At 33.0% G+C, this 15808-nt stretch overlaps 1 protein-coding gene across 1 annotated transcript in view; it reads left to right on the top strand.

Annotated features, from left to right (window-relative positions):
- The window catches only part of LOC145296128 (lysosomal dipeptide transporter MFSD1-like), a 68919-nt gene extending 53371 nt beyond the window's left edge, over window positions 1–15548 (top strand). The window contains exons 9-14 of the mRNA XM_080142284.1: window positions 2147–2303; window positions 4755–4852; window positions 7142–7254; window positions 10922–10969; window positions 13373–13434; window positions 14416–15548. Of these exons, the coding sequence (XP_079998410.1) occupies window positions 2147–2303; window positions 4755–4852; window positions 7142–7254; window positions 10922–10969; window positions 13373–13419 (463 nt within the window). The 3' untranslated portion in view covers window positions 13420–13434; window positions 14416–15548. The remainder of the gene's footprint in view (window positions 1–2146; window positions 2304–4754; window positions 4853–7141; window positions 7255–10921; window positions 10970–13372; window positions 13435–14415) is intronic.
- Window positions 15549–15808: the final 260 nt, after the last annotated feature.

Here is a 15808-nt window from a genome sequence, read left to right as displayed (position 1 = left end):
ATTTTTACTGTTCAAGACTTGTACAGATTAGCTACCCACCAAAATCTCTTCTGAAATTAAACATGGCTTTCAATTCAAAACCGTTCTTATCACTTCCACTTCTTTCCATGACCTTCCCCTGTAAACTGAACCTGTTACCTCCACTGTTCTACGTCTACTAACCCAACCATTCTGATCCAGTCTTTCAACGTGATCATACCAACATAGTCTGCTGTTCTGCGCACATTTCCCTATACTGTCCAGATTTAATTTTCCTTTGAGATCAGATTTAAACCTGTTTTTACGCCTCACATTATACATTCATCGTATCATTCTCATATTTTCTCTTCATATGTATCGTACCAAGTCCTGAGCAAAATGACGTCGCGGTAAAGGAAAAGATTATAAAAAGAAAAGAGCTCATTTGAGAAAACCATCACAGCTGTAATGAGAAAATCGCTGCGTGGCAGGAAAATGAGGAAATGTCGTATAGCAAAAAAAAAGTTCAAGTTCTTTGCGACTGAATGTGTTGGTTCCCCTGGACAACATTACACCTGCAACACATGTTCTCAACCGTCACTTGTTTGATTTCATACAACATTAGACTTAATGCCTTTGTAGCGAGAACCACTGAAAAAGAGTAGCTAGGAAATTAATAAGAATGAAAAGATGCTTTTACAAAGTAACATAGTCATAACCACCAGACACTAAAGATAAAGAATTCAAAAGCATGAGAAAGAAAGCGGACATCTTCAATTTCCTATGGAAGTTGCAGGGAGAAAACTGGACACATCTTATTTTTGATGGAGAGAAAATATATTCAGTGGACACTGGCTGTCGAGGAGAGAACAATAATTGGTCGTAATGAGAATAATCATGGCAAAATCACTTCTCGAATCATATCATTATAGAATGTCTCACCTCCCCACCACCTCCATGTAGGACTACTGGGGGAGATTAGCTAGGAAATGAATGGTGATATAAAGTCAACTGATTCATTGACCTTAAGTGATGACGTTGGGTTAGCCGGAGGGTTAAGATGGAGAGTTTGGAAAGATGAGGAGTTGGCGTATCTGGTTCCCAGTAAATGTAGACTTTCAGGCAGTTGTGTAGGGAGAGGAATAGGGAACAAGAGAAAAATGAGTACACGAAAGTAGAAGGGGGGGGATAGGGGAAAAACAAATTAAATAAAATGGACTCGGTTGGACAAAATTCAACAGAAGGGTTGGTCATTAGATTTAAAAAGGGTTGGTCATTAGATTTAAAAAGGGTTGGTCATTAGATTTAAAAAAAAAAAAAAAAAAAAATCTATAGGCCACCATGTGATATTACTGATTAGTGTCCCCTCTCCACTTAAAAAAATAAAGAAAATAGATTTGGGTGGACAGTCCAACACAAGAATCAGTAAGTCTTATCTGAGATCTTGAATTTAAGAGACGAAAGGCTTAGCTTGGATGTCGATTGGTGAGGGGAACCCCAACAATACACTTACGTCCGACTGCAACAGAGCGTGGACGGCGGCTGTATGCAAATGCTGAACAGTGTGCAAAGTGACGGCATGGTAAAGAAAAAGACTAAAAAAGAATGTGTGCACAGATAGAAGACGTTCAAGAGGACACAGAAGATGCATGATCACGTTTTAGTCAGGGGGAAAGTACCCGGAAATAAATGTTGTAGAACAAAAAAAGTGATGTGACAACAGCATATTCTTTTCATTCTTTTGACTCTTGAGGCTATATCTGTTAATCTTATGTTTTTGTATAGACGGATGTGGTTCTTGGTTGATTAAGTGTCTAACTGTGTCAAAACAATGAAAGGAATATTCTATTGTCACAGCCCTAGTTATAACTTGTCTTCTGTTCCTTGCGACTGAGTCTACAACATGTTGGGACCCGAGTGTCTACATGTTGACGCATGTGTAAGCATGTACTACATTACACGATGAGTTGCATGTATATTATGTCTGTATTTGTGTTTATATTATGTATGTAAATTGTAGACGGTGGCTAATAACTCAACTACACTAGAATCCCGACCGGCCAATAAGAATCCTGGCACATGCATCTTTGAGGCTCTCTGATGGAGGCTCAAGTATAGCTCTACATTTCTTTTTGCTTTTTCTAATTGTTATTTTAATAGTTATTTTTTTTTTTTTCCACCTTTCCAGCATCGTGTACATCATCTCGGCTGCTGCGTCTCCGATTTTTGGAATTTGTGTCGACAAATTTGGCAGGAATATTTACTGGATCATTATCGGCATCAGCGTCACCCTTGGATGTCATGCAGTGATGGGTTTCACGTTTTTGAATCCGTATGTTGCTATGGTACGTTGCAGGGTATTTTATTTTACAAACCATATTAGGGGATGCAGTTCAAGTGGCTGCCCCCCCCCCCACACACACAATGTGAAATCCCAACTCCTCCCCTACCTATCTAGAAAGCCATTCTTAACATGAGAAAGAGGGAACGCCGCATTTTGAATTGTCTGGCTACTGACGTTAGCTGCCAGAAGATTTAGTTTATTGCTAATCACCTGAGGCCCTCTTTCCAGTGAATGCTGTAGATAAATGTCTGGTTGTGAGAGCTCTTTTGCAGCCCTCTGCTGTTTGAACTGTCTCCACTGCTGTGTGTGTGAGAGAGAGAGAACAATTCCAATACCACAAGTATATTTATATAGCATTCATATTTTATTGGTTGTATGGTGCATCTTACACATGTTTCATTGAATGGTAAACAACTCCTCATCAAAGACCCATATAAATCCATAAGAAAAAGGACCATAGGTGGAAAAGGAAAACTTATTGGGTATTTATAGATAAAACCTTTATATATATTAAAAAAAAAAAAAAAATTTGCTTATGGATTTATATGATTCTCTGATTTATTGTTTGGTCAATCTGTGTCATTCAATGAAACATGTGTAAGATGTACCATACAACCAATAAAACAATATGAATGTTATATAAATATACTTGTGGTACTGGAATTGTTCACTGATGATATATAGCCCTAAAATGCACATCTATTTTTATTAAGTTTAAATGTGATTTTTTAAAAACAATTTTATTGAATATATACATTAAAAGATGTATATTACTGCTGCACCTTATAATAGCTAGGATCTATGCAAAATTTCGGCCAGATTAGCCCAGTAGTTTCTAAGAAAACTTCTAGAGTAAATGTATTTTGGCAACTGATTCCTATTAATCACTAACTGTTCATTGAATGGATATGATAATATTTAGTTTGCTGCACCTTAGCATAACAAAGGTTCATACAAAATTCAGCCAGGTTGCCGCAGTGGTTTCCGAAGTAAAGTGGAATGGACAGTCAGAGAGATATATATATATATATATATATATATATATATAAAATTATTTACTATAACAAATACCTACAGACACTAGTGTTTCATCCTTTCGTGTTTCATCAGTGCAGGGTGTCACGATTAACGCCAGAGATTCGAACTCTGGCAACAGAAGTCATGTCTGGCTTCATTAGCAAGTACCCGAACCATTCGGCTATCGACAACCACGAGAGATAGTTGAAATTAAACATTTATTCTTTTTAAATGCTTTTAACGTCAATCAGTGATCTAGTCATTATGACGATCTACACACACACATATATATATATATATATATATATATATATATATATATATATATATCATCCGCATACAGTACTGTTTCGTTATGACAACTTATCAGTGCGGCTGGAGTAGCACCTTTCCCCAGCCGTGAATTGAACCTACAACTATTGCGTTGATAGTTAGCAGGTCTAACCACTGGGCCATGGATCAATGCTCGTAAACGACGTCGCCGAATGTCCATTAAATAAACATTCGCCCGTTGCTTTTACAGTGCTGGAGCTGCTAGTTTATTTACAAACAGTAAGCTTCACTTATTGTTGGCATCCCTCCGTCTCGAGACAATGAAATTCTGCGTTTCAGATTAGTTTGTTGCGGAATTGCAGCATCTGCTGTGATTGTGCAAGCTTATCCTCGATTGGCAAACTCTGTTGCAGTTGCCACAGATGTTGGTGGTGTTTGGTTGCGAGAGCTCTGTAGTAGCCATCTGTTGTCTGTGCTCTCTTCTCTCCCTCTTTTATTGGTCACTCCTCCCCTCACTCCTCTTGCTGTATGCCTTTACAGTTCTTCTTTAGCAGTTTCAGTTATTGACCATGGACTGCTACCCTGTTAGATCAATGCAACCTACCCTCGTGTCTCGCTTACAAAAAAAAAATTTTGAAAAAAAATGTAGATGCATTACAGTAAAAGGAAAAATATTTCTTTATTCAAATATTAGAAAAAATATTTTAAAACAAAATCGTGGTCTCATAAAAGCCGTAGTTGAACCTCAATAATCGCTCAAAAGTCGAAAATTAAACAAAATACTGATAGAAATACATCCAATAAATGTAACCAATTGTGCAAAAATGTAATGTTTTACAAGTATTTTGATTTTTGAGCAATTCTCAAGATTGAACTATAGTTCAAATGAGACCAGTATTTAGTTTTTTGTTCTAACTAGGCAGACTTTACACTTCATTTTTAATTTAAAAAACACTTTAAAATAAGTTAAAACACAACTTATCCAGGTAGGTAGAAGAGTAACTTATCCTGCCTTTGGTAACATTTATTTCTTGTATATTTTTCACTTTTTTTATTGGCTTTTCTTGAAAAGCACCTAAATTTTTTAAACATTTTGTTTAACCACATCTTTAGAAAATTTTAAACTTTTTTTTTATTTTTTTTATTTATTTATTTTTTTCAGTCTTTTATGGGTATCGCCTATTCCATTTTGGCCAGCGCCCTTTGGCCCCTCGTCTCTTTGGTCATTCCAGAACATCAACTTGGAACTGCATACGGAGTGTGAGTATATTGCTCTTCTCACAAATCTATATACCTACTAGCTGTATATACCCGGCGTTGCCAGGTTGAAAAAATGTTTGAAAGTGGAGGGTTTAGTCCCATAATATTTAAGATACACCGAATATTTTAACTTACGATTTTCATGAAAGTGGATCATATCGGATTTATGGAAGCATAAAATGCATTAATTTTCGTCTATGAAAATCATACGGAAAATAGCTTAAAGGGGGAAATAACTCTCACAACTTAAATTTAAGTTTTTAAAGGCAACTCGTGTAGTCTGATAATTGAATATAAATTGAATTAAAAATTAAATAAATCAACTTTAAATAATCTATATTAATATGATAGGGTGTATACTATTGTGTCATGCTTACATTTTTTTTTTTTTTCTGGTCCCCCCCCCCCCCCGATTTCGGAGAGGGACTCATGTTTTCATTGGCTTCTGTGCGTCCGTTGTTCCAGACGATTGCCAGATAACCGTCCATTAGTTTTTCCTGAAATTTTGCCACAAATTGTATTTCATAAAATAGATGTGCACAGTAAAAAAAATTTTTTACAAAAATTCCCGTTGTGCCTCCAGGAGCTCAAGAGGTCAAAATGGCCAAAAATGACACGTTTTGCCCCGTAACTTTTGATCCATCCATTAGATTTTTTTGAAACGTAGCCAAAATGTGGAGCCTATTGTTCTTAATAGTATGGGTGACCTTGGCAAAATTCTGGTTCGCGACCCCAGGGACTTTTAGTGCTAAAAATGCCTCTTTTTGTGGGTCTTTTTTCATATTTCTCAACAAAAACTTGATATGTTTGACTATATAGTGGTTTTTCACAGTGGTCAACTCAAATATAAATGTGTTAAGGCCTGAAACTGCACAGTTATCCATTTACACTGGGATTCGGCATCACCAGGGGCTCAAAAGAGGTCAAAATGGCCAAAAATGACACATTTTTGCCCTATAGTGTTTGATCCATCCATTAGATTTTCCTGAAACTTGGCCAAAATGTGGAGGTCAAAAAAAATCAATTGTAAAAAGTGACCTTCTCTTGAAGGTTCAATCCTCAGTGCGGGCAACCAAAAAAATACAGTTGCGAATTACTTAGGATCTCTATTCAGTCATGGCTGATTGAACAAGAACATGGTACTCCTGTGAAGTAAATAGTTCCACTCAAAATCCTGCCCAAATTCCCGAGTTCAACAGAAACATTCCTGAGTTTGACAAGATACACCTGAAGGTCGGAGATTACATCGACTCAAACGTTGTGAAAATCTCACTCAAGATGAGAATAGTAGTCCGAAGAAATCCAAATAATATGAATAACCCATCCTCATCTCAAAAATTCAGAAACATAAACCTTAATATACTCAGTCATGAATATGCAAGCGACTACATGAAGATTAACTAATTAGCATATTCGTTTGGAAAACAAGCGTTAATTAATTTTTTATTGTTTTTCATATCTTGTTTCTTCATATAAAGGAACTAAAACTTCACTGAAAATATTTCTTCAAAATTTGCCCATTCCAAAAAATATCTCTCCTCCAAATAAGGAAACCCTAAATTCTTGACGGCCTTTAAGTAATTTACGTTGAGAATAAGGAAGATTACTGATGCCAAAGACTAAAGTATTTCTGTGATTGATTTTTTTTTTTTTTTTTTTTTTTATTCAGCATTAGTGAGGAGTGATTGACCTTGCCCAGTCGTAAAATGAGCTTAAATAAATATTACGTATAATTCATTTTGTATTTATTAACGAGCCGATTCTCTATTGAATATTGTGTCTAATATATAATACTGTTTTAAAAGTTGCAGAACAAAATGACTTTAAGAGCCATCAGCTAAAATCAAAACTAAAACATTTAGTGTTCCTACTGCATTCCGTACTATTTGAGCTATCGACAGATAAGATTAAAATTAAACCACTTCAAACTATGAATGAATTTGCGCATGCACAAAATTAACAGAAATATGGTCGGCAAATCCATCCAAACAGATTATAAACCATGATGTATGATTAGTATTTCCTGTTAATTTCAGTGTCATGTGACCAGTAGTTGAGTTTATCGGTTAAATATTTTCACACACATACATCTACTGTTTTATTTATATAGATTAAATAGTCTATAGATGATTGATATGATGTAAACTAAACCTATGAATTTTTCAATTGACTTTTAATTTAAATCTTGTATCGAAATTTCCGATTCTAATCTTATTTTTACACCTGCGTCTAAATATTACGACACAATGAAATAATTCTTAGTTTCTCCATTCCTTTCTCTTTTTCCAGAATGCAAGCAATTCAAAATTTAGGTCTTGCCCTCATTTCCTACATTGCTGGTCTCATCGTTGACTCCAAAGGTTATTTACTCTTGGAGATTTTCTTCCTTGTTTGGTTATGCAGTAAGTATAAAGACTTTTCTTTTCATTCAACAATTTATTTGTACAAGAAATGCCAAAAATCCAATATCATCTTCGTCCATTTAAAATGTCTTATAAATATGAACGTACAATAGTTTTAAACTTTGTGTAGAAATCTTCGTTTCATATTACTGCGCAATGCGTTGTGCCTCTTGTACGACTGCATTGTGCATCTTAACAAAACAAAAAAAAAACGGACCATTTCAACAAAACAACAGCATCGTTTGGATCGTCTTTTGAGAAGAGTACTCAATATCTCATGGCGAAACCACCCAAATCTAGAAATAATATATGGAGACTTACCAAGAGTATCAACCTCAGTTTGTAAAAGACGTGTTCAGTTTGCTGGGCATTGTACAAGTGTCACAGATGAACTTGTTTCATCATTTGTACTGTGGAGGCACCCATCATCTCACAATCGATCACAAAAGTTAACTTTCTTAGATAGGATACAATTAGATACGTTTATCTCCAAGGAAGATCCTTTTGGTGCTATGACAGATAGGAATACTGGAAGGATCTAATGAGTTCAATCTCGGCTGAGGCCGCATGATGTGCATCTCGTGTGGTTGCGCAATGTTATATTCTCCTGTTGACCATTTTTAACTGAAGTTACACGTCTTTTTTATCTGGCCAATGTCCAGTCTTATTTGCTTTGAAAGATCACCCCTATTTGAGAACTAAGTGGAATCAACCAGTCCTATGAATACTACTGGTTTCAGAGACTAGATGGAGACATTCATACCATGTTTAACCGCATGCTACAAACACTTTCTTCTTAGTGGCTCCTGTAATCTTTATGATAAATACATATATTTTATACACTTGACACTACTTGTGGTTTCTTTTATTTGTGACTCCTAGCACGGGTCTACAACACTAGGTGAATGTTGTTTCTCTTGTATCAAGCTGTTTTTCTTGAGTAAATAAAACTTCTACGCTGTTCACAAAGATTATGCCTCAAGATTGTCTGGTCTGTATGAAGTTCTCCTTGTTGGCTGCAGCTGATATATTTTCAAAATTGCAAATTTTTAACAGCAAGACTCTGCAGTTGCACATCAAGTCTAATGTTTTGAAGATGTTGACTTCCTGGGACGAAATGCACTCAACATTGATGCTTTTTGTTTTTCTACTTCTTGCAAAACTTAATTATTTTCTACAAAAACAAAAATAACCCACATTTTTCACCTTTTCCGTCTTCCCATTTCCTCTTTCTCTTTCTGTCTTCCTCACTTCCTGACTGGTTTCCTAACTTAATGTACCAAACATTTATACTGTAACCCTTTTCTCTCTCCCATTGCAAAACTCGTGTTCTGCAGGAAAAACAACCAAACCAAACCCTACAAACTAGTGATAAGATACAAAAAGTTTGAAGAATAAAACCCTTCTACAAAATAACTGGATGCAACATGAATACTATATATATATATATATATATATATATATATAAACTGAATTTGGTATTAAATAACCCAAAAAGGGTTGATATGTCGTAAAACAACCAAACCTAAGGTCTATCCTAGAACGTACAAAAGAATTATAGTTGTGATTTTTTTGAGATGACAAATGATTGTATTATTTGAACTACTCTTCTCATAAAAAGTACAATTTTTACAATGCAATGTGGCGTAATGGATAAAGTATTTAGTAGCAGTGGGGGGAAAAGGTGGCTGGTTAATTTTAATACATTTAAAACTAAACTTCTATCTTTACATCAACGCTTTGATCCTTAGTCTGGCATCAATTGACTCTCATCTTGGGAGGATCCATGTTTTGACAAGCTTCTGGATCTGACCTTTACTCTTGATCTGAAATGAACACGTATATCAAATCCACTGCTAAGGTTGCTGGAAAAATGGTGGGACTGTTCTACCACTCCAGTAGATTCTGTACCTGTGTAAGAGCCAAGTACGTCCAAAGGTGGAGTACATTTTTGTGAACAAGAGCAGAAAGCCGCTTGAAAAAAAAATTAAATAAAAAGAACATATACATACACACACACTCCTGTACAATTAATTGAGCACTGATTATTACTCCTATATCATTAAGAAGCAAGAAGAGGAAATTTAATTCTCATGACAGAACGAGCAAGGCTGTATTAAACAAACATAACAATTATTTTTTAATTAAAGGATTGAAAAAGCACTAGCTTCTTGTTAACTTTTTCCTTTCACATATATATATATATATATATATATATATATAAAAACAGAAAAACACTTGTCTAACTGAAACCACTCTCAATAATTTCTCCTACTCTTTATCTGTGGCTAAACATAAACATAGATTCTATGAACAAAGCTTCTTTCTTAAAACTGTACACCTGCGGAACTCTGTTCTGCTTTCTTGCTTTCCATCTAACTAAAATATGGTCGTCTTCAAGTCCAACGTAAACAAGTTCTTGATGAGCCGTTCCCCTTAAGTAATCCAATTTACCAAATATTCTACTACTAACGATTACAAAATTTTACCATTGACTACTGTACACTCATTAACCCTTATCCTCGAGTGGCCTCTGGGCCTTGATAAGTAGTAACTCCTTTGTTAAAAAATTTTAAAAAATAAAATTCAGTGGTAAGAAAATACCATTTGATGTTGCCTAACACAAAGGAAAGAAAATCTCTTCATGGAAGAAGTAAGAGTTCTTGCTGTGGATGTTTTATAAGAAGGAACCAGAAATCTGATGTCTAGCGTCTTTTATGCAAATAACCCTCGAGTAACCTTCCACACGTTATTTCTTGATGCCACTTTGGCAAAATAAGTAACAAAACAATCAAATATAAAATTTTTGATTTTCCAGATTGATCCAAATATCGAAGACTGCTCATAAATTTAAAAAAAAAAAAAAACACAAAAATTTTTATGTACTTACTTGTTAGATTAAAAAAGACAGTACACCAAAAAAAATTATGTGAATCCATCCAGCATTTTGTTTTAAAAAAAAGAAAAAAAAAAAAAAAAAAAAAAAAAATTGAGGGGAGGGGGGGGGATGGTGGTCGCCATTTTTGACCTTATTAATGCCAAAGGACATAATTCAAACTTTCTAATCTAATAGATATGTACATAAAGTTGAATTGGCTCGAAGACCAAGAAATCTCTCGGCGCTTCTACACTATTAGGTCGAAATTTCGGAAATCGTAAAACTGAACTCCACATGTAAACCATAGTATCTACATATTTCTCATATTTTTAAGATGATTATATCCAAAAATTGATAAGGTAGAAAATTGTTTTAAAGAAAATAAAAAAAAAAAATATAATTTGAAAACAATCAGAAGACACAGGAGAGTTCAAGAGGGAGGTAATTTTCAGTTTCGATTTAAACAAGATGACTGCAATTTTTTGATTAATGTTTTTTTTGGGTTTTTTTCTCAATAATATACATGTAATTTCAACTGCATAATTTGGAAGCTACCATTGTAATTTATTAGAATTGACAAAAAAAAATCAGTTGAAACCATTTTTTTTTCTTTTTTTTTTTTTTTTTATCTGAAAACTCCATTTATTGACTAAATTTTGTTCTGATAGTATAAGCGTTGTTTAAATTTTTTTTTAATGTTGGGGTTTAATCTGGTAAAGCACTCCAATCCAAATTTTTGTAATCTTCATTTTTCAAATTGATGAATAAATTTTTTTTTTTTTTTTTTAGTTGCCCTCGTAGCTGCAATTATGCTTTATCTTGTGGATGCTGCTAAAGGTTTGTATTTTTATTTTTAACATCCCCCTTATCCTTGTAAAATGGTTCACATTAACAACTCGCCAAGATATTACGTCCCAAAATCTAAATCTGAACTTTTTTTTGTTGGCCGATGGATGATTTTAGCAATAGGATTTGAGGCATTGTGTTTTCAGATCGGATTAACAAAGTCGAATCAAAACAAATGCTTGTCCTTCACTTTTAACAGTGTCAATATTGTCCTGCACACTTCTATTTTCGAGATCTCTAACAACAAAGTTCACCGGGTGAGACGAGCAAGAACACTTTCCGATTGTTGATATCAAATCTCGTCACCTGTGCTTTTTTTTTATTCTTTTTTTTTATTTTTTTTTTTTTTTTATAAACTCGTCATAAATTTATCAAAATCTCAATCTTCAGTGCTGAAATACATGCTCTAATCCTAGCTCTCAAACTCGCAGCCAATAACAAAAAAAACAAATTTATAATCCTTTCAGACTCCCAATCTACTCTAAAAGTGATTAAAAATAAAAAGATGGACAACCCCCTAATTGCAAAATTACTCCAAAAAAACAGTAAAAAAGATATCCTTTTCTGCTCAATACTGAGCCATTCCGGTATTAAAGGTAATGAATTAGCAGATTCTGCAGAAAAAAAAACACCTTAAATCTTCCAATCGATGCAAATTTTAAAATTCCATACATAGATCTAAAAAGACGTATCAATGCATATACAACAGAGAAATAACAAACTTACTGGAATGAACACCCTAACAACAAATGTCACGAAATCATACTAAAAATCAAAAAACAAGAACAAAATACGAAACTAAACAGAAAAGAAGTCAAACTAACAAGAATAAAAATAGGCCATACTCACTTAACCTACTCATATCTCCTAAAAAAAAGAAAGCCAACCCATCTGTATACCTTGTCAAACACCACTCACAATCAAACACATTAATTGAATGTACTGATTTTGTAACCGTAAGAAATCGATTCTACAAAGAAAACAATATTAAAGAGTTATTTGACAAAAACAATCCCCACACCATACTCCCCAATCTTAAAAAAAATTGGCCTTTATAAAAAAATTTAAAAAGAACCCTTTATACAACGGTCCTGGATATGACCTAAAACTATATCCGATGGTGAGGCCCCACCTTGCGGGCGTTGGGGAGTGTGGAGCCACCCTTTAATTGGCATTGCTCCCAGGTCCACTCTGACCCGGAATGGTAGTACCTGTTAGGGTCCCAACTATGGGTTAAATAGAATCTGACCTAAAAAAAAAAAAAAAAAAAAAAAAAAAAAATATATATATACTCCATTAAAAATCGTTCCTCAAAATAACTAGATTCGGCATTAAATAACCTGAAAAAGGTTGATATGCCGTAAAACAACCAACCAAAATTTGTTTTTACTTCAAGATTTCTTTTCTGACGAGAAATTCAATGCTTACTTTATCGCTGTCAATTTTCTTCATACAAGATTCGTCAAAACCATCATCAATTGGATTCGAGATGAGATCAAACTTCATTATTTTCAATCCATTTACATTGTTTTTTGAAACCGGCTTTTGTTATAAATAACTCGTCACCATCACCAATTGTCAATTTGTCAATTAATCACTATCAACCGTCGGTTGGTTGTCGGTTAGTTGGCTATCGCTTCAGACAAGGCATGTAACCACTTTCTGTAAGAAGCTAAAACCCTATCACTTCAAAATGGAAAACTAGCCAATGATAAATATAGCTAGAACCCCTTTGTCAGAAACATTGCTCCTGGAATGTGGGGAGTAAAAGACTAAATAAGGGAAGCAAGAGATATCAATCGTTAATTATTCGATTATCGTTAATTATTGTTATACCTTTAACAATCTATCGCCTATAAATATGGTCTCTAATTCAGTAAAGTGGTCAATTAAGTTCATGTGTACTGAATCGCTGCTTCTTTAAAGTTTGCGCTGACTGTCCAACATGTCAAGACAAATTTGCTTAATCTTTGTTCAACTATTTTTTTTTTTTTTTTTTTTTTTTTATTATATATATAATTCAAAGGAGATAATCTTAAAAAAAAAAAAAATTGATCTGGAGAATGTGTAGATCAAGGATGACTCGCACAAAAAGATGAGCTGCTTTCATGTAAGTCTTGATTGATGGTGTTCGAATAAAGCAATGCAGAATCCATGCCCTGTGTTCGTTTTCGCAGAAATGACGACAATCAATAATGAAATGACAATGAAATGACGATAATGAAATGACAATGCTGACGACAATAAAATGTGTACATCAATTTTGAATCCCTGTGTACTTAAAAGGATGTAATTTTACAAATGATCATTTATTCATTTATTCATTGTACATGTTTGTGCTTGGGACTTGTAATTCAATTTTCATCTTTAAAAATTAACTTTTCTTTTTATCAGGTGGTCGACTGAATCTTTCCGCAAAAGAACGAATGGCGAAAAACTGAACAAAAAAAAAAAATGTAAGTAAAATGTTTGAAATGGATTTTTTTTTTTTTTTTTTTTTTTTTTTTATTTATTTGAAGCATTTGATTTTCAAACCAAATTTTGGTCATTTTAATGTTCTCTAAAACGATTGTATACGACTAATTGAACAAAAGTTGCCGTTTTCCTCTCAGCATGGAGTGGATAAGTTGTATGTTTAAACCTTTCCCAAAGTCTCTTGCTCTGAAAAATGGTTAAAAGAATCATGCATTGCTTACACTCTGACTTCAATGGGAGAATCGTTTATTATTTATTTACAAAATATATGCTGACAAATTAAATTCTACAAATCAAGGATATAAAAAAAATGTAGAAGCATTAACACTCTTAGAAGTGACTACTTTGAAATAATAAAAATTAAATAATTTACGCCGCATGGTTTATTAATAAAACGATACAAATACGTATTTACATGAAATACTTGGTGTTTGAATGCTGGTAAGCTCTGACGTATACTGCGGAAATTATATATAAAAGGGTTGATATGCCGTAAAACAAACTAATGCAATCCAGTTTTCAAAGACGATTGTTGGCACCTGTTCACCAATAAACAAAAAAAAAAATTAAACTATTCTTTATAGCTCTGAAGAAGGAATTTTTTATTCTGGAAAATTTAGATTAGCATCAAAGCAAAGAAGTTTGCATTATGACTTAACATCCAATGGACTTCCATCAGCAAAAGATTTTATATCTCTAATGCAAAAAGTAAAAAAAATGGCCTTAAAAAAAAAAAAAAATGTTTCTCATCATCCAGATAGCTTTGAACAAATCATTAGGGCTCCTATGTGTAAGGGTCTTAATTAAATTGATTTTTCGGTTTTTTTTTGTTTTTTTTTTATAAAGAATCTCAGCCTTGTGTGTGTGTATTTGACATGTTTCTTTGAAAAGGTGAAATGAGCCATTTTTCTAAACTCATTTTAATGTTTTTTTCACATTTAAATTTCTTTTCTTTAATTCAGATAAAAAAAAGTTGAAGTGCCGTTTCCAATTTATTGGCTGAGGATTTCATTAAAAAAGCAACAAAAATCAGAGTTCATGGAAAAATACTTCCCCACCCACCATTTTTATTTATTTTTTTTACACAAAACTTTTAACCTTTCATTCTTGTCAGGACTACAAAAAACAATGAGGAAAAAAAAAATTCCTTTCTTTCCAAATTTTAATTTTTACTTGAAAAAAAAATTATCAAATTATTTTGAAATGTAATTTTTAAGTGTTTGATAATTTTTAACAAATTTTTTCATTCTGCATAATTTTTGTATAATTAAGATATGAACCAATTTGGTTCTTGTTCAGAATTTGACCATTATAAAAAAAAAAAAAAAAAAAAAGTAAAAAAATCTGATGTATATAACCATAATGATATTTGTATCGTCTTCCAAAATCACAAATTGATGAAGTTGTTTTATTTCTAAAAAAACAAAAAAAAAAAAAAAATTTTATGCACATTCGAAGAGTAGCTGTAATGCCTACCATTTGAGGACAAAAATAAAACAAAAAAAAATCTAAAGGAGAAATAACTCTATAATAATTCAAACTTCTGTTGTAATTCCCATTAATTACTTTAAAATTTTTTTTTTTTTACAAAAATAAAACTACTGATCAATTTACATAATTTTAGAATGATATTTTTGTTCCATGACAGATACGTACATCATATTTGTTTTTAATATGGGGGAATTCTGGACAAGAACCACTAATTTTTTAATATAACTTTTTTTTTTTTTTTGCTTCCCGGTGATTGATTTTCACTAATTTGGACGTAGAAAAAAAATCATTTCATTGGCTGAATCATTCCATTTTACTGAAAAAAAAGGTTAAAATTTTATTGATTTCCATTCTAATTTTCTCATTGAAATTTTTATTTTGAATGAAAGACAAGTTTTAAAAAAATCACACGAGTGCCATCGATTCCCGCTCCCTTGTCTGTTTTAAAAGAACTCGCTCGGACTGATATGTTGTGGATCATCACGACAGTCATCATTTTGCTTGCATACCTCAACTTTGCCCCTACCCCAATAAAAAAAAAAAAACAGATCCTGGCAATTTCCAATTCGACGTCTAAAAGAATTGGTTCAAACAAAAATAAAAACATACATCGACTTTGTCAAAAAAAAAAAAAAAAATGTATGCTAAAATTCTAATGAACCAATTGTTCAGGAAAAAGTAAAGAAAATTGTAAATTTATAAATACATATGTATATACATTTAAGAAAAATAAAATGGATATATAAAATGATTTTGATGTTTTTATGCTTTTATTTCTAAAGCAACATTTTAGTGCATTGCGCATTTGCATCGTACATAACCATTCAGAATTTTATTTCTCTACATGAAAAGTTTCTCTTTAAA

Source organism: Euprymna scolopes, chromosome 16 (genome assembly GCF_053919585.1).
Source record: "Euprymna scolopes isolate OS-2025 chromosome 16, ASM5391958v1, whole genome shotgun sequence".
In the NCBI taxonomy this organism is placed as follows: Eukaryota; Metazoa; Mollusca; class Cephalopoda; order Sepiida; family Sepiolidae; genus Euprymna; species Euprymna scolopes.
This window is presented reverse-complemented; position numbering and strand designations above follow the sequence as displayed.